The 20287-nt window shown below is 41.7% G+C and overlaps 1 protein-coding gene across 5 annotated transcripts in view; it reads right to left on the bottom strand.

The window, feature by feature from the left end:
* The window catches only part of HERC3 (HECT and RLD domain containing E3 ubiquitin protein ligase 3), a 132863-nt gene that overhangs the window by 104325 nt on the left and 8251 nt on the right, over positions 1 to 20287 (bottom strand). For all 5 annotated transcript variants that reach the window (XR_006334645.1, XR_006334646.1, XM_043870861.1 and 2 more), the window contains exon 3: positions 12838 to 13092. Coding sequence is in view for 3 of the 5 variants with exons in the window: in XM_043870861.1 (XP_043726796.1) it covers positions 12838 to 13063 (226 nt within the window). In the remaining 2 variants the exon portion in view is untranslated. The remainder of the gene's footprint in view (positions 1 to 12837; positions 13093 to 20287) is intronic.

Genomic DNA, 20287 nt, shown 5'->3' on the forward strand with positions numbered 1-20287 from the left:
CATTCTGCAATACTTAGTTTTAGGGTTACGAAAGAAGCTTCAGACATGCTTGGGTAAAGGAACTAACACACTGCAGTATATCCATGCTCAAGATATTTACATCCCTAGCACAGCACCAACTATGTAGTTGCAACTGACTCACAAATACTGAAGACCCCAAAAGCAAACCCAAAGAACCTGATGCAGGAGAGCAGGCCAGATTTCTAGGGGAGACCTTTCCATCTCAGGTCCTTCACATGTGAAGACATGCAGATCATCACAGCCACCAAGCAAAGGTCTGATAGCTGCAGCTGTCTACAAATGAATCCCACATACCAGCCACGTGAAGGAAAAACGAGAGGTATACAGTTCATTAAAACAAAGTTTGGGAAAAAAAAAAAAAACAAAGTTTGGGCTTGATTTTATTTATACAAAAAAGAGATTCTATACTCAATTAGTAACTTCTTGTCACAGTATAGTCATTTATTCAAAAAATAAAGATTGCATTTATTATGTGTAATATATTTTTACATAATATATTTAATATATTTATTATATTTTATTGTAATATAAAATATATAAAATAAAATATATATTTAATATAAAAATAATTTATTATGTGCAATTATTCTAGATAATGGGGATACAAAACAAAGTCATGACCCTCATGGACCCTAAATAAATATGGGGGGGGATATAAACGAATTCTGAATACAGTATACCAGATAGCGATAAACTGTGAAGCAAAACAAATCAGGGAATACAAATAAGAAGTGCTGGGGGGAGGGGGTAGATGTAGGAAATACACAGGGTAGTGAGAGGAAAGGAGGAAGGAGCAGAGAATCAAAGATGACTTTCAAGTTTTTTGCCTGAAGAATGGAACTGCCATTTACAAACAGAAAAACAAGGTGAGGAAGAGGTTTAAGGGAAAAAAAATCAGTTTGGTTTGGATATTAAATTTAAGATGCCAATTATACATCTAAGTGAAGATTTTAAGTGGACATAAAGGTTGAAATTCAGTAAAGTCGAGGCTGGAAATAATTAGTGAGTCAACAGTATAAAGACAGTACTTACAGCTTTATCTTGTGACTATCCATAATTCAAACTATTACCTAGAGGAGGAGTAAGCTGATACTGATATTTTGACATTAAAAACACTGCTGCAATAAGCATCCTAGAAATATTTCCTTATGCTATATATTGACATTTTTGAGTAAGGAAGCCTCCTAAAAATGGAACTGCTGATTCAAAAAGTATGACCATGTTAAATTTTATTAAAAACAGCCAGTTGATTTACAAAAGGATTATAGAAGCTCATACTTCCTCAATCAGGACACAACTGCCCCTTCTCTAAGACCAGTGAGCAGTGGATACTACTCTTAAATTTCTGGCCAACTAAATGGCTGGAGAAAAAATGGCATCTTGTTTTAATTTCTCTGAACATATCTGCATATATTCATTGGCTATCTGCAAGTGCTCCTCTGTAAAATGTTCATTTTATTACAGGGTGGTTTATCTTTTCAATATGAAGATGCCCTGATATATCAGAAATATGAAATCTTTATCTGGTAGTTTGTGGTAATTGTTTCTCCCAGTCTATCACATGCCATTTTGTTTACAAATGCCTTAGAGAAAAAATTTTATGTTCATACAAATCTGCCAATCATTTACTTTATGGCTTCTAAACCACCTGTCTCAGTTTAGAAGTCCCAAGGTTCTAAATACATTCCCCTATTATTTTTGTACTTTTACTTTTTACATTTGTGTCTTTCATACATCTGGAAGTTACTTTTGATTACAGAGTGAGCTAAGGTGTCTAGGTGTGTTTGGAGGTGAACTGCCAATTTGATCCACAACATTTATTAAAGAAACCGTCCATTCGTTCCCACATGGTAAGTGCCTGATCATAGGCCTGACTTGCCTGTGTAGCCACGCAATCTCAACCAGAAAAAAATTCTGCATAAAAGCGTAAGGGAAGTCAAAGTGCCCCAGTACTTTTTATATAAATATGCAAATTACACAGAGCAGTGGCATAAAATTCAGAGTCAAGAATGCAATACCGGAAGGAGAACAACAGCAAAAGTGAAAGGCGACAGATCACAGCTTCTTCTTCTCTGGTTGGCTCTGGCCTCACTGTGATGATCCAGCCAAAGGAAGGGACAGAAGACAGGCAATTAAACTAAAAACAGGAAAAAGATTCCCTCTATCTTGAAGTCTTTGACTCCTTCCAGTCTCCCCTGTCAAAATGTTTTCACTGGTCAGTTTCATCCACAGGCACTAAAGCCTGAAGCCCTCCTCAGCAGGACAAGTGCGGATGAGTTCTAAGAAAGCTCCAGACGGGTCTGTTTGGCTGCAATGTGTCTCTTCTCAACATTGCCAAAGCTAACTGCTCCTTTAAATTGTGGACAAACTTGAAATAGAGGTTTTTCTGACACAAAATGTCTAAATCAGGTCAGTTAAATGGTATTCATAACATGACTTAACAAAGAGACAGCAGTGAGGAGGTGAAATAAGAGTTTGTTTTTTCTTGAGCTCATGAAATAATGAAGAGAAAACTCTGTAGGTCAGGGGTCCTGCCCAACGCTGGGTGAAATGAACTTGCACTCTCCCCTCCATTCAACCTATGTCTGGTAATTGTGTGTGTGTGTGTGTGTGAGACAGAGAGAGGGAGAGGGAGGAAAAGAGAGAGAAGAGGGAAAGACAGAGAAGAAGGAAAGAGAGACAGAGGGGGAGGAGAAGAAAGAAAAAGAAGGCAGAGGGAAAGAGAAATATCGCTCATTGCTCTGGTCCACCCCTTCCCACTCCTTATCACATTTTGTCAATTTAGACATTAAAAAAAGCAGTTACTGGGAATTCCCTGGCAGTGCAGTGGTTAGGAGTCTGTGCTTTCACCACTGAAGCCCCTAGTTCAGTCCTTATTTGGGTAACTAAGATCCTACAAGTCATGCAGCGTTGGGGGGTAGGGGGGTGGGGTCAGGGAACAGCTATTTACAAAATGTGTATAAAACCCTGAATTCCCCTCTATTTGAAATGCTTTGTAATGAATCAGAGTAGTCAAGAAGAAAGAAGACAGGCACCTAGCCAGTCTGAGTGATACCCTCAGTGACCAATGGGGAAGCATGAAACAGAATGACGAGATACTGTTCATCACGAATGTCTCTGCATTGCATACACTGAAGGCATTCACCAAAGCATTTCTGTTACTTTCAGGGAAGAATGAAAAATAGAAGGATGGGTAAGACACTCAAGTCACTCTTCTATCCTTCATCCTTGAAATTCAGCAAATTTCTTTAAACACAAATCCTATGATCACTCTAATCTTTGTTGACCTAACCCTAGCAATCTCCCAGAGCTCACATAGAGCATGGTAAAGTAACTAAATAATAAAACCCATGAAGCACTGCATATATTTAATAAATTACCTACACTATGTGCCTACCACATTATGCTTAGCACTAAAATACATAGGTGAATAATATACAAATTCTTCAGAAATACACAATTTCGCATCATATATCATATAATAAATACAGAGAAAGCCCTGCCTCATGATAGTAGCCATTTTTGTTCTAAAAGCAGATGTGAAGGTGTTGAGTTCATAAAAGGAACTATAGATCATAACATGGAGCAAAACAGACTTGATGGTTCAAAGAAACAAGTTTGCATGCAATATGAAATCAGACACTATGTATTGCTTACTCGTCAGCCACTGTCCCCCTCTTCCTTGCACCAGAAACCTCACAGCTGCTGGGCCCCTCCCCAGGCCTAGGAGATGAGCCCTAAACCAATCAAATGATTCTTATTTCACTTATCAGGCCTGGCCAATGAGACTAAGTAAGATGTACACTGTGGGTTCCTGAGAAAGATTTTCCCCATTGTGAAAGATGACACAAGCAACTCCCCTCTGTCTCTGAACACAGGTGTGATACCTGGAGCTGTGGCAGTCACCTTGTGACCATGAGGGGACAAGCCCAAGTATGATTAACACAGTTAATGAAGGTGGCAGAATAGCAAGGTGGGAAGCACCATGATGCTTGGGTGGCTTGATGGTGTCAGTGTGCCCTTGCTCTAACCAACCCTGTACCTCTCTATAGACTTTTTGGGTTTGAGATCAGAAATTTTACTCATTGTTTAGCCACATTGTTTAGTATTCTGCTGCTTGTAGATAAAAGCATCCTGAGGGACAGAGGCTCATCAAAAAAATAAATAAAACAAGGATCAGATAAATTCAGACTCCAAGGTGATAGTTTCTTAGGCAACTGCAGAATGCAGAAAGAAAACCACTTACCTTCCTTCAGGTCATGTATATTCTTGTCCAAAGATTCACCTCCATCAAAGCTAACTAGAAGCCTAAAGTAACAGCCCACAAAATTCAACTGGGCTCAGTATCAATGGATTGCAGTCTATTTTCTGAAACTGTGGCAAGATCATATCACCTGTCCACATGTTGGCAAACCACTTCAAGTCCTCTAGGAGCATCACTAAGTACCCTTGGTGTGCCACAATGTCCACAGGGCCTCATCTGTTTCCCTCGTCTTTGCAATTTTGAACCAGAATGCTGGAGGCAATGTAAACCATGGAATAGAGATAAGATACATGTATGTATCTCCACATGTGGAAAAGCAGCTTTTACAGAGTTCCCGAATGTATCTACGGTACTTTTCTTGGGACCAGTAAGGCAAAGGACACCCCAAAAAAAGAAGAAAAAGAAAACAGACTGTCCTTTAAAACTCAAAATGTGTGTCTCTTAACATCCCTAACCTACATCACCTCCCTCCCCTGGATATATGTAGCATTTATTAGATCCTACAGAGTTAAGAGAACCTATAAAAATGATTAAGTTATTTATATATGTATAAATGCCAAAGAATGTTCAAACTACAGCACAACTGCACTCATCTCACATGATAGCAAAGTAATGCTCAAAATTCTCCAAGTTAGGCTTCAACAGTACATGAAGTGAGTACATGAACATCCAGATGTTCAAGCTGGATTTAGAAAAGGCAAAGGAACCAGAGATCAAACTGCCAACATCCATTGTATCATTGTAAAAGCAAGAGAATTCCAGAAAGACATCTACTACTACTTCACTGACTACACTAAAGCCTTTGATTGTGTGGATCACAACAAACTGTCAAACATTCTTCAAGAGATGGGAATACCAGACCACCTGACCTGCTTCCTGAGAAATCTGTATGCAGGTGAAGAAGCAACAGTTCCGGACATGGAACAATGGACTGGTTCCAAATGGGGAAAGGAGTACATCAAGGCTGTATGTTATCACCCTGCTTATTTAACTTATATGCAGAGTACATCATGAGAAATGCCAGGCTGGAGGAAGCACAAGCTGGAACCGAGACTGCTGGGAGAAATATCAATAATCTCAGATATGCAGATGACACCACCCTTATGGCAGAAAGCAAAGAGGAACTAAACAGCCTCTTGATGAAAGTGAAAGAGGAAGAGTGAAAAGCTGGCTTAAAACTCAACATTCAAAAAACAAAGATCATGGCACCCGGTCCCATCACTTCATGGTAAATAGATGGTGAAACAATGGAAAGAGTGACAGACTTTATTTTCTTGGGCTCCAAAATCACTGCAGTTGATGACTGCAGCCATGAAATTAAAAGACTCTTGCTCCTTGGAAGAAAAGCTATGACCAACCTAGACAGCATATTAAAAAGCAGAGAGATTACTTTACTAACAAAGGTCCATCTAGTCAAAGGTATGGTTTTTCCAGTATCCATGTATGGAAGTGAGAGTTGGACTATAAAGTAAGTTGAGCGCCAAAGAATTGATTCTTCTGAACTGTGGTGTTGGAGAAGACTCTTGAGAGTCCCTTGCACTGAAGGAGATCAAACCAGTCAATCCTAAAGAAAATCAGTCCTGAATATTCAGTGAAAAGGACTGATACTGAAGAATAAGCTCCAATACTTTGGCCACCTGATGGGAAGAACAGACCCATTAGAAAAGACCCTGATGCTGGGAAAGACTGAAGACAGGAGGAGAAGGCGGTAACAGAGAACGAGGTGGTTGGGTGGCATCACCGACTCAATGGACATGAGTTTGAGCAAGCTCCGGGAGTTGGTGATGGACAGGGAGGCCCGGTGTGCCGCAGTCCACGGGGTCATAAAGAGTAGGACACAACTGAGCAACTGAACTGAACTGAACACCTATGTAATTAATTTATGAATTTGTTTATATGCTGGAATAGCAGGATCAAAAAAAAATTGTAATAGAAAGTGTTAAGACAAATTACTACTACCAGCAGTAATAATGTGGTTGTTGTTTAGTCACTAAGTCATGTCCAACTTTTGCAATCCCATGGAGAGAGGAGCCTGGTGGGCTACAGTCCATGGGATTTCCCAGGTAAAAATACTGGAGTCGGTTGCCATTTTCTTCTCCAAGGGATCTTCCTGGCCCAGGGACTGAACCCACGGCTCCTGTGTCTCCTGCACTGGCAGGCAAATTCTTTACCCCTGAGTCACCTGGGAGGCCTAGCAGTAATAACAGCTAGGACTAATTCTATGCTTACTTTCAGCCAGACATTATTCCAAACAGCTGACTGACATACAGCTTACTAAATCCTTACAATGGTCCTAACAGGTAGATGTTATTAACATTATCCACACTTTACAACTAAGAAAACTGAGATACAGAGAGGTGAAGTAACTTTCTCAGAGTCACAGAGCCAGCGAGCTGACTCCAACCCGTAAGTCGCTCCAGAGTCCATGTTCTTATTCATTAATTGTCTGCATAGTTAGCTAACACTTTAAAATCACTCACATAATGACTTCAATTGCTGTGAGTTAGTTAATAATTATGTAAATAGAAACTGAAAAACATACCTGAATAATTAGAGAAAAATTATTTTAAATCTCTAAGGATACGAGACCATATCCGTTGCAGAGGTGCCACAGATTTCAACATTACATGCCATCAAAGGGCATTTACTCAAAGATTTCAGTAGCTCCTAAATCACTGAAGTATCAGCTGACTAGATATACCCAATCCAGACTGATAAATTTAGAACCATTTACCTATCCTTGATCAGTCCAGATCACACATCACCAAGCCAGACAAGAGTTCATCAAGACTGCCAGACAAGGAAGTCATTATTACAACATAAACATTCAAGGGTGGACTTACTAAAATCATGAAACATCCCTGGAGCACTGACACCATTACCAAAGGTGCCCTGTCTCTGGACTTGTAAAGCTTACTCCTCCTGCAAGCTCACAAATCTGCAGTAAACTTGAACTTTATATGTGTGTTGGTGGGAAAAAAATTCTTAGAAATCAGAATTCAGCACTGCTGGTGACCTGACTTAGACCAAACTCTAAAGTTGACACACTCGGGACCTTGATCCCTCGCTTGGCACAAGGTGAACTGCATTGTGAAACCTTCACAGGAACACATTTTATTCCCACTTGGCCTATAAACTGCCAAAAGGCAGCTGGGCACTGAACATGTTGTGTCCTGGCAGTGTCTAGAACAAGCGTGGGACCCAGTAGCCTAACCACTCTGTAAATATCTGCTAACTCAATGACTTCATGAGAAGTAAGTAATTCAAGGAAATAAAGGAACAAAGAACAAGAGGTAAATTTCAAGGCAAAAATGTATCCTCCCGAGACATGAATTATCATGTGTTCTTTTTCCCCAGATTATGATACCCAAAAAAGTACAAAAGCTTTTTTGTCAACTTTTCTGTCAGCTGACAAACGGTCATCTAATGATTTTAAAGATGAAAAGGAACTGCTTCTCCACACCTTTAATCAAAACACCTTCATCAGATGTGGCATTCAACCTGCAGATAAAAGATACAAGCTTCTTGGTGGCCAACTTATCTTTTTGTTTCTTTTTACAAGGACTAAGTGGAAATTAAATGTAAACAAGAAAGACACCTTGGAAATAAAATTCTATTGGGCCTTCCCAAACAGCCCGAAGTTAAAAAGATGTCCGTGAACAAAATTCTAGAATTATTAAAACCAAACTGTTGGTACCTGGCCATGACTCACACTCAACTCTCTTTCCTCTTCTTTACATACATCTGAGATAATAATACTGACCTACTTTACAGGACTATCATGAGAATTATCAGCTTAAAAATACTCAGCATGTTGAGATGAAGACAGCTTGTAATATGTATACTTAACCACTTTTAAAATTGACATGACATGAACTGAGACTTATGTCATGATGCAAACCACTCTGTTAATTACTTAAAAAGTAAACTGCAAATACTTAGAACACAAACAGTATCTCACATTGAAGAATACGCTCATTAATAAGTATATATTTTCTAAAACATTCAAACGTCTTTAAAGAAAGTAGGCAGGGTACTTTAGACAGGAAAAAAAGTGACTTTTCATTGACCACAGCAGAAAATAAAAATATTGACATTTGCTCCTGATCCCTAGGCCTCTGAACCAGAAAGCTGTCCTCTCAGCTATGAAAGCAGTCAACAAGTCAACACGCCCTACGAGAGTTGATGACTACCCTTCTCCTTCTCATCAGACAGGCTGTGCAGCCCCACTCCCAGCCCCAACCACCTGCAATTCCTAATGAGGAAGAGACGGGCCCCTAACAAGGGCAGCGTTGAGATCTGAATATTTGCTGCGGAACCTTCTGCTTTTTATATCAGAGTTATGCCCACGGAAACACGTGTTTCAATATTACAAAGTCAGTAAAGGATTTCTTCTATTTCCTTTCAGCTCAGTTAGTTTGCTTTTCGGCAAAAGCTGATTAACATGACAGTTATTGCGTCCTTCAGATGCCCTAGAGCAACCTGATAAGCTGGTTCAAAGTGCTACTTCTGCGGGGTTAGCAGCAACCACAGCTCTGGGAATTGAGGCTTTTGAGATGCTCTGCTTTATAAACCTCATTTATCAAACAGCGGGAGAGCTGTTACATATGGTGATGGGCATTATGGAAATACTCTGATTGAATACAAAATGTGAACTGGATTAAATTACCTACAAGAAGGAGAAAAACTAAGGAGGTGGTAAAAGGAACCCGTCACAAGTATGAATCAAATACCGCTGCACAGAAATGTTAGTCTGTTTATAATTAGCTACCCTTTGGGTTTGCTATGGAAGGGTTTCCTGGGATATCTATGCAGAATTTTTTTAATTTAACATAGGTTAAACTAAATAATTACATCTACCACAGTTTTTGCCTACTCAAGACAGGAAGAAAGGTTAGAGGAGGTTTACATAAATTCAGACATCCCTGATAACACAAGGATTTGCCTACGCTAAAAATCCCAGTATGGGAAATCAGAGTATGTGTGGGAAAAGAACTGTCCCTTTAGCAGAAGAGTAGTGCTGACAACGTGGATGGGTGGGAATAAGAGAGGCACAGTAAACTGAGGCAAAATTTTTGAACATTTTTCTGTGGGCAACTAGTTTCTACTTTAATTTAGTAAAATATTTCAAGATTTGTTTAATGTTCAGTTACAGATTAGCCACTTAAAAAATCATTTAGAAGAAAACTCATGTTTTGTTTGCTTCCTTTATTTAAAAAAACAAGGAGGCACACACATCTTCCCGTAACATAGCTCTAAGTCTTGCGATGACTTCATGGACAAAAACATGAGGAAATTAGTAATCATCCTATGCTGTCCTAAGCACTCAAACTCCTTGATTTTGGGGAGGAGACAGGCTGATTCCACAATGTGAGGGACAGAATAAAGGAGAAAAAAGTCCTATGGGAGAGGAGTACGCACCACAGTAATAAGCCTAACACTTATTTTAAAAAGCCGGACATTGAGTTTAGATGGGGCTTTGAGATCCTGCCGATAAAAAATGCTTCTGGGAAACGCAGGCCTCTACCTTTGGCCGAAGCACAAATGAATGAATCATGGACACACCTGAGCTAGAACCCCAGGCCGCCTGACACGCTGGGAAGACATCTGGGCTTGCATGACCTGGAGTTCCAGTATCTGAGGTGGCCTGGAAGCACCCTCCCTGCGCCGGCACAGAGACAAAATTGCCAGGTCACACAAGGGCAGCATCAAGGAGGGAAGAAATCCGAGTACAAAGCCAAGCACAGTAGCCTCAGAAGCAGCAAAAGCAACAGGAAACAATCAGACGTCCTCAAGGAGGGGGAAACAACAACAACAAAACACCTTTCAAATTGCTGTGGAGGGCTTCATGCCACCGTTCTGCTGACAAGTATAGAATTCCTCCTCCCCCCCCAAAAGCAAATTCAGGCACCCTGCAACTTTGCCAGTTAGATACAAAGTGTAGAAACTGGTATTTCACGACTGGCAGGACAGACTCACGGCACATGATCACATGGAAGGGTTCTGTCCTTGTGTCTCCCCAGCAGCACCACCTTCTCCCACCCTTTCCTTCCCCTCGCTCTTTCCAACCCTTCCTGCTGCTAAACCCTTTGAACTGGGCACTGATGCTGACCTGAAATCGCAGACCTGCCTGTTGTCCCCAGAAGCAGACTCTCTGGGGAGGTGGCCTTCTCGCAAGCTCCCTCCTGAAGATCGCAGGGGTGATTCCCGTGGGCCTGGCCAGCCCAAGCTTCCAGAAACAGGGCCCCTCTGTCACTGACGTCCCTTCCGTGCCTAGCAGCACCCCACGTTATGGTTCTCAATAAACACATAAAGAAAACAAGCTCATTCTCTTTTTCCCACTCCTTAAAAATAAACTCAACGGCACCCAGATTTAGAGCACACCTACCGAAGAAAAAGTTAAAGAAAGAGAGGTGCCCACCCACAGAATCTTTCCATTCAAAGAGGCACTATTCTGCAGCTGCCTCGGAGTTTATAATTAACAGGCAAGCTTAACCAGCAACAGAAATTTCTGGAGTCCATTGTAATTTACACTAGAACCTGGCTTATTCCAAATTTAGATGACAAGCACGGGCTGGATTCCATTATTTAATCTGAAAGCTTTCTTGGCACACCTTTAGCTCGAGTCTCACCATCACTTAGCCCAGCCTCCAGGGAGTGGGTGCAGGCCAAGCCAAGTGCAGGAGGACGCAGGCTGACCGCTCCCAGGTCGGCCACCAGCTCCCAGAGCCCCACCAGTCGCCCAGCGCCAGCCCGGGGGGCTCTGGCCCGGAGAGTTGGCTAAAAGAATGGCAGATGGCACTCAGGAGTATTCACCAGGGTGCCATCTGCAGATCTTTGCTATCGCTGACCTGCAAGGATTTCATTTCCTTTTTCAGCTGCCACCGCAGGTCCAGTCCTCCAGCTCCAGGTCCTAGGACCAAGGTGTGCAGGGAGGCGCCCCTGAGTGCCGGTGGCCTGACAGAAGGCAGTCAGAGAAAACAGACAACAGTGGGGTTGGGGGAGGGCGGGGACGGCAACCTTCACAGGCTAAAGTGGCTTTGGGAAGACGTCTTTATTAGAATCTACTTCATCAAGAGCCACAAAATGGTAGGAAGTCTCCTTTTAAAGGAAAAGAGCCTGGGCTCAAAAAGAGAGTCAGAGAGAGGTAATGCCTCCTCCACGAGGTGTATCTGATTCCAGGGTTCACACTCACCATGGTGTCTCTGCAGGAGTTACTGGAAAGATCTCTTCCTGGTTCCAAAACACGCCCTTCACAGGCTGGCCAGGCTGGGGGCCTTACGTTATCTTTTAATGTGTATGTGTGCTCAGCCATGCCCAACTCTTTGCGGCCCCATGGACTGTGTAGCCCACCAGGGTTCTCTGCACATGGAATTTTTCAGGCAAGAATATTGGAATGGTCTTAATATTCTCCTCCTGCAGGGGATCTTCCCAACCCAGAGATAAAGTCGGTCTTAAATGTAGACATTCCCCCAGGAAGGAGCACGCCTTTGGGTTAGGACTGCCCATCAACCCCTCTGCAGGTGTTAGCTGTTAGATACTGGCTCTCACCTGGGAAGAGGGTAAGCAGAGATGCTTCATGTAAAACACAAGTGAGTTATTACAGGAGGAGGGGGAAACAGACCTCTGTGTTTTTCCAATATGAAAAGTGTTTTTAAAAGTCAAAAACCCTGCCACCACCATAATAGCTATATATTATGATTTTGTATTATATTAATTGGTTAAACACATAATGACTAGGATTCACTAACTCAAATAATGAACTGGTAGCACTATTAATTGAATTATTTCAGTGAACAACAGGATTTACTTCCATTTGCAAACACGTAGCATCAGGTGGGTTGTACACATACAGGTGTACATACGCATGGTCCATGCTACGAACGCCTTCCCTGAACTTCCCAGAGTACAGGGCCCACTGGTTAGGAACCCCTGGCTAGAACACTGGGTGTTGCTCCAGGTGGGCAGGCCTAGGGGTTGGAGAGTGGTTCTCAGGGAGGTTCTAATGAGGGAACCTGGAGGCAAAGTATGGGGAAAGAGCCCAGAAACCATGCTTCACACACTTCATAATTTATCCTTAAGATCAGCCTTGCAGCCCTTTATCCAAGGGTCAACAAAAAAATTAGCAAATGTAAATTAATACTAACACTTGAACAGGGGAATTATAGAACATAGCCACTTTGCCGTGGGAGGGAATAAATATGAGAAAAGAGGGAAGCAGTCACAGAAAAAAAGAAAAAGCTCATCCTGATGCCCAACTGACTTTCCTAAAACACCAAAGAGAAAAAGCATCTAGACTAAAAACAGCAAGGCTCTTCTTTCATGAAGCCTTGGAATCTTGATTTGGATAGAATAAAAAAAGACAGCAAGTAAGAAAACGGCACACGCTATTGTGAAAAACACTACCAAGTCACAATTTAAGACCCTCCCCTCACCATTTCTCACCAAAAGCAGAGCCACCCTAAAAGGTCAACACTCGGTAAGAAAGTCTTCACCAGCTCCTCGGGTCCCAGCCTGACCCCCAGTCACCGAGGCCGACGAGGGCCACTTACCCGGCTTGTTCCCTTCCCTCTCGTGGCCCAGCTGCCCCTTGGTGTTCACACCGCACGTGTAAACTTCGCCATCCTCCAGCAGGAACACGGAGTGGTTTCCTCCACAGGCCACTTCCTTGACGCTTCTGTCGGATATAAAGCCACACACCTGTGGCTCCGCCACAATGCCCTGCAGGTTAGGGCTGATCCCAGGTTGGCCCAGAGACCAATACCCCCAACATAACATTGTTCTCGTCGTTCAGAAAGTCATGTAGTCTAGAAGAAAGATTCAAAAAAAAAGGGATGGAGGGTCAGAAAAAAGTCACTTTAAGGAATAAACGTCATCAATTTTAAAAAGCTTTCCCCTTAATAGTCTTCATATACCTTGGATCTCAAAATAAAATGTATTAATATTGCTTCAGTAGTTATAGTAACAATGCTATTTTTGTGTTTTGGTAAGAGTTTTTAAAATTTCTAAATAAATTTTACTTTCTGTCAAGGAACAGTGAACACAGAATGTGGTTTTCGGATCACTGATGAACTGAGTTCAGGTGACTTGTTGAAACAATCTTTGCAGAGCACGATGGCAATACCTATTCTGAAATTACCCTCGTGACTTCACCTTACCCCTTCTTGTTGTACCTTTCCTTTGAGTTTTCGGCAGGGGGCGGGGGAGGGTCTTTTTTTTTAAGTTTGAACTAATTCCTTTATGGAGTCAACTGTTAGCTTATAATAATTCACCACTCAAACTTGAGCAATGAGAAAAAAAAATGTTATCTCTGCCATTCCCTCTCACACATCCTTCAAGATGTGGGTCAAGCTTCACTTCCTACCTGAGAACCTCTGGGGACCATTCCAGCCACAATCAGCCTGCATCCCTCTGACACATTTACTATAATGCCTTGATGGAATCTTTCTCTACCTTTTACAACTGAACTCCTCAGCCAGATTTTAACTGCCTCAGGCACAGACGCACAGCACAACATATACCGCTCTAATTTAGCAGGTATTCAACCTTTGGCTGATTATAGCTGACTACCCCAAAGTTTTACTACCATTTAAAAATTCATGTTTCCCTTGTATACAAGCAAAAACGAAAGCTCATCTCTCTCTCTCTCTACCAGTTTGCACCCACTAGGAGGGCTATAGGGCTTCCCTGGTGCCTCAGTGGTAAAGAATCCACCTGCAATGCAGGAGACGCAGGTTCGATTCTTAGGTAGAGAAGATCCCCTGGAGAAGAAAATGGCAACCCACTCTAGTACTCTTGCCTGGGAAATCCCAAGGACAGAGGAGCCTGGCAGGCTACAGTCCATGGAGTTGTAAAAGAGTCAGACATGACTAGCTTCTAAACAAACAACAACAGGATGGCTATAATCAGAAAAGAACAGATAATAACAAATGCTGGTGAAGATGTGGATAAATTAGAACCCTCCTACATTGCTGGTAGGAATGTAAATGGAAAACAGTCTCGAAGTTCCTCAAAAGGCTAAACACAGTTACCTTAGGAACCAATAATTTCACTCCGAGATATATATACAAGAGAATTATAAACATATTTCCACAAAAAAATGTACATGAATGCTCACAGCAGCACTGCTCATAGTACCAAAAGGTGAAAATAACAAGAATTCCCATCAATTGATGAAACGAAGTGTGGGGTTTCCAAACAATGGAATGGTATCTGACTACCTATATAAAACTATATGACTGTTTGAACTCGTCAGGATTTCTGGGAAGGCATAAAAAGGCCCAAAATAAAATATAAAACTGCATCTTAATTTACTGTCTTAATCAGGAAGCTCTGCCTCTGCTTTTTATTTCTGTGTAGAGACTAAAACTAAAATAAAATCTTAAACTTAAATATTATTCTTTGAGTTAAATGTAGTGATGGGAAAGATGGGAGGAGAGATAAAATGCTAACTAGGGAGGGAATGGGGGTGGGGTGGAGGTAGGATAGACATTTTACACCGGAAGCAAGATCATATAATCTAGTCATTAATTTAATTTTCCCAGTCTGCCCAGCTGCTGTATTTATACTAATTTCTTTCTTCATTTTTAATGTTTCATGAGTTTATCTTATCTCTCCTACCAATAATTATATAAACAATCACAGTGCTGCCTATACCACCGTCACTGTGCTAATAAGCCTTTTATATCATTATCTCTTTTCATCTTAACAACTCTGCCCTAAGCACTATTTTTAGCTTCATTTTCAGATAAAGCAAGGCTCAGAGAGATTAAGAAGCATTCCCAAGGTCACAGAGCTGGAAGGAACAGAACCAGGCTATGAATCCAGGCCTGGTGCTAATGTGCACACTCTTACCCACCGGGTTACACTGCCACTCAAGCAGATTTATATTTCACCTAAAGAAGCAAGGGGCTTCCCTTGTAGCTCAGTCGGTAAAGAAACCGCCTGCAGTGCAGAAGATCCGGGTTCGATCCCTGGGTTGGAAAGATCCCCTGGAGAAGGAAATGGCAACCCACTCCAGTATCCTTGCCTGGAAAATCTCATGGACAGAGGAGCCTGGTGGGCTGTAGTCCATGGAGTTGCAAAAAGTCAGGCACGACTGAGCGACTAACATGCTACATGCAAAGAAGCAAGAACACGCACAAAAACATACGGAATGACGCAGTCAGTATACAACACACGGTGTCTTAGAAACTTGAAAAAAAAATTGCCCTCTGAGAGTGAAAGTACTCTGCATTGAGAGATACAGGATGAGATTAGGCAGTTGTAGCATTAACCCATCCCCTTAACCAGCCAAGTACAATATGTCTAGAAATATTGTACCAAGAAGCATGACTGTATGTCTATATAAGCAAAGATCTATAAACAATGCTCACAGCAGCTTTATTCATATGAAACTAAAACAACAACAACCCACATATCCATCAACAGACAGTACTCATCAGTAAAATAAAAAGGAACATTATTCATCCAATAAAAAGGGGATAAAGGCCATGACTGAAAAGCAAATGTAAGAGAAAGCTGCAACCCAAGATGGTGCAACCTTTCTGAAGAAGGAAGCTTTGCTCAAAATAAATGCCTCAAAGGTGTTATCAACTGCCCTTTTGTCTAATCTCTGTCTCTCTTTGAGAACCCTATGAACAGTATGACAAGGCAAAAAGAGAGGACACAGAAAGATGAGCTCTCCAGGTTAGTAGGTGGCCAATATGCTACTGGAGAAGAGTTGAGAAATACCTCCAGAAAGAATGAAGAGACGGAGTAAAGGTAAAAACACCACCCAGCTGTGGATGTCACTGGTGCTGGAAGTAAAGTCCAATGCTATAAAGAACAATATTGCACAGGAAGCTGGAATGTTAGGTCCATAAATCAAGGTAAATTGGAAGTGATCAAACAGGGGATGGCAAGAGTGAACATCGACATTTTAGGAATCAGCGAACTAAAATGGACTGGAATGGGTGAATTTACCTCAGATGACCATTATATCTACTACAGTGGGCAAGAATCCCTTAAAAGAAATGGAGTAGCTCTCACAGTCAACAAAAGAGTCCAAAATGCAGTACTTGGATGCAATCTCAAAAACGGCAGAATGATCTCTATTCATTTCTAAGGCAAACCATTCAACATCACAGTAATCCAAGTCTGTGCTCTGACCAGTAATGCTGAATAAGCTGAAGTTGAACGGTTCTATGAAGACCTACAAGAACTTCTATGACTAACATCCAAAAAAGATGTGCTTTTCATTATAGGGGACTGGAATGCAAAAGTAGGAAGTCAAGAGATACCTGGAGTAACAGGCAGATTTGGCCTTGGGGTACAGAATGAAGCAGGGCAAAGGCTAAAATAGTTTTGCCAAAAGAACGCGCTGGTCATAGTAAACACCCTCTTCCAACAACACAAGAGAAGACTCTACACATGGACATCACCAGATGGTCAATACCAAATTCAGACTGATTATATTCTTTGCAGCCAAAGATGGAGAAGCTACATACAGTCAGCAAAAACAAGACCGGGAGCTGATTGTGGCTCAGATTATGAACTCCTTACTGCCAAAGTCAGACTTAAATTGAAGAAAGTAGGGAAAACCACTAGGCCATTCAGGTATGACCTCAATCAAATCCCTTACGATTAAACAGTGGAAGTGACAAATAGATTGAAGGGATTATATCTGATAGAGTGCCTGATGAACTATGGATGGATGTTCGTGACACTGTACAGGAGAAGGAATCAAGACCATCGCCAAGAAAAAGAAATGCAAAAAAGCAAAATGGCTGTCTGAGGAGGCCTTACAAATAGCTGTGAAAAGAAGAGAAGCGAAAAGCAAAGGAGAAAAGGAAAGATATTCCCATTTGAATGCAGAGTTCTAAAGAATAGCAAGGAGAGATAAGAAAGCCTGCCTTAGTGATCAGTGCAAAGAAATAGAGGAAAACAATAGAATGGGAAAGACTAGCAATCTCTTCAAGAATATTAGAGATACCAAGGGAACATTTCATGCAAGGATAGGCACAATAAAGGACAGAAGTGGTACGGACCTAACAGAAGCAGAAGATATTAAGAAGAGGTGGCAACAATACACAGAAGAACTATACAAAAAAGATCTTCATGATCCAGATAACCACAATGGTGTGATCACTCACCTAGAGCCAGACATCCTGGAATGCGATGTCAAGAATGCCTTAGGAAGCATCACTACAAAAAAACTAGTGGAGGTGATGGAATTCCAGTTGAGCTATTTCAAATCCTAAAAGATGATGCTGTGAAAGTGCTACACTCAATACACCAGCAAATTTGGAAAACTCAGCAGTGGCCACAGGACTGGAAAACGTCAGTTTCATTCCAATGTCAAAGAAAGGAAATGCCAAAGAATGTTCAAACTACTGCACAATTGTACTCATCTCACACGTTAGCAAAGTAATCCTCAAAATTCTTCAAGCCAGGCTTCAACAGAATGTGAAATGTGAACTTCCAGATGTTCAAGCTGTATTTAGAAAAGGCAGAGGAACCAAAGACCAAATTGCCAACATCCGTTGGATCATCAAAAAAGCAAGAGAGTTCCAGGAAAACATCTGCTGCTGCTAAGTCACTTCAGTCGTGTCCGACTCTGTGCGACCCCACAGACAGCTGCCCACCAGGCTCCCCTGTCTCTGGGATTCTCCAGGCAACACTGGAGTGGGTTGCCATTTCCTTCTCCAATGCAAAAGTGAAAAGTGAACATGAAGTCGCTCAGTTGTGTCCCACTCTTAGCGACCCCATGGACTGCAGGCTACCAGGCTCCTCCGTCCATGGGATTTTCCAGGTAAGAGTACTGGAGTGGGGTGCCACTGCCTTCTCCAAGGAAAACATCTACTTCTCCTTTATTGACTATGCCAAAGCCTTTGACTGTGTGGATCACCACAAACTGAATAATTCTTAAAGAGATGGGAATACCAGACCACCTGACCTGCTTCCTAAGAAATCTGTATGCAGGTCAGGAAGCAACAGTTAGAACTGGACATGGAACAACAGACTGGTTCCAAGTTGGGAAAGGAGTACGTCAAGGCTGTATATTGTCACCCTGCTTATCTAACTTATATGCAGAGTACATCATGAGAAACGCTGGGCTGGAGGAAGCACAAGTTGGAATCAAGATTGCCAGGAGAAATATCAAAAACCTCAGATATGCAGATGACACCACCCTTATGGCAAAAAGAGATGAGGAACTAAAGAGCCTCTTGATGAAAATGAAAGGGGGGAGTGAAAAAGTTGGCTTAAAACTCAACATTTAAAAATGAAGATCATGGCATCTGGTCCCATCACTTCATGGCAAATAGATGAGGAAACAATGCAAACAGTGACAGACTTTATTTTGGGGGCTCCAAAAATCACTGCACATGGTGACTGCAGCCATGAAATTAAAAGACGCTTGCTCCTTTGAAGAAAAGCTATGACTAACCTAGACAGCATATTAAAAAGCAGAGACACTACTTTGCCAACAAAGGTCCATCTTATCAAAGTTATGGTGTTTCCAGTAGTCATGTATGGATGTGAGAGTTGGACTATAAAGAAAGCTGAGCACTGAAGAATTGATGCTTTTGAACTGTGGTGTTGGAGAAGACTCTTGAGAGTCCCTTGGACTGAAGGAGATCAAACCAGTCCATTCCAAAGGAAATCAGTCCTGAATATTCATTGGAAGAACTGATGCTGAAGCTGAAACTTCAATATTTTGGCCACCTGATGCAAAGAACTGACTCACTGGCAAAGACCCTGATGCTGGTAAATACTGAAGGCCGGAAGAGAAGGGGAAGATAGACGATGAGATGGTTGGATGGCATCACCAACTCGATGAACATGAGTTTGAGTAAGTTCCAGGAACCGGTGATGGACAAGGTAGCCTGACGAGCTGCAGTCCATGGGGTCGCAGAGTTGGGCACAACTGAGCACCTGAACTAAACTGAACTGTGTCTCTTTATCTGATAACAACCCTATGTCCTCCTGCACAGAGGTGAGCATGACCCTGGCCCAAACACTCAGAGAAGGCCAAAGACAATACATGTGATAGATGAGCTCTGTTCATGCATGAGTTCCAGTGCTGCTGCCTGTGAGTCCAGGGCTAATTAAAAAAAAAAAGGAGGAAATTCACTGATCTGTACATGTGACCATTTAAGAAAAGTGCTAAATTAACATCTATAGTGCATAATGAAGCCACAGAAGTGATAGAAAAGCAATTGAATCTGTAGATTCATGAGACGATGCCTGATCATAGAGTGTATCAGACAGCAGCGTTGCAAGGCTGAAACCCAAAGAAATTTACCTAGCATTCAGGAAAACGTTTTTAAAAAAAAGAAACAAAAAAAAAACCTCTTCCTGACTAATGTTTTATTATAAAGAAATACTGTATAGAGTTAATCATTTGTAAGAAATTCATCAAATAAGATATCCAAACAGAAACACACCCCCACCCCCCCACCCCCCCCCCCCCCGCCGTCACTGGCCATACCAGGAGACTGTGGGATCTTGGTTCCCCAACCAGGGATTAAACCTGGGCAGTGAAACCACATAGTCCTAACCACTGGATTGCTATGGAATTCTCCCCAGAAACACACTTAAATTCACATAATACAGAGTTGTGTATTGATCTTTGACACAGAGGCTCTCAGCAGGAAACTAACTAACCCTGTGTCTCCCTGGGAGCAAAATGGCTCAGTCTTCACTAATTTGGTCTTTGCAGCAACTTCATAGGAAGTTAACTACTACGAGAATCAACTCTATGCAGTTTAATGAGACCCTTCTTTGTTTGCTTAAGTTTGTCTAAGTGGATCTCTGTCACTTGAGAAAAAAAAACTCCTGACTGATAGCAGAAAAATTATACTTTAGTAATAATAGCAGATAACACTTCATCTGAGCTTATGCTGAATCCAGCACTTTTCTACATGATTCATAGGTATTAAATCATTTAATCTTCTATGAGGTAGGTACTACCATTATCAACTCAAATTTGTAGATGGAGAAAGTGAAGACAAAAAAAAG

The sequence above is a fragment of the Cervus elaphus genome, chromosome 17, assembly GCF_910594005.1.
Source record: "Cervus elaphus chromosome 17, mCerEla1.1, whole genome shotgun sequence".
NCBI lineage: Eukaryota > Metazoa > Chordata > Mammalia > Artiodactyla > Cervidae > Cervus > Cervus elaphus.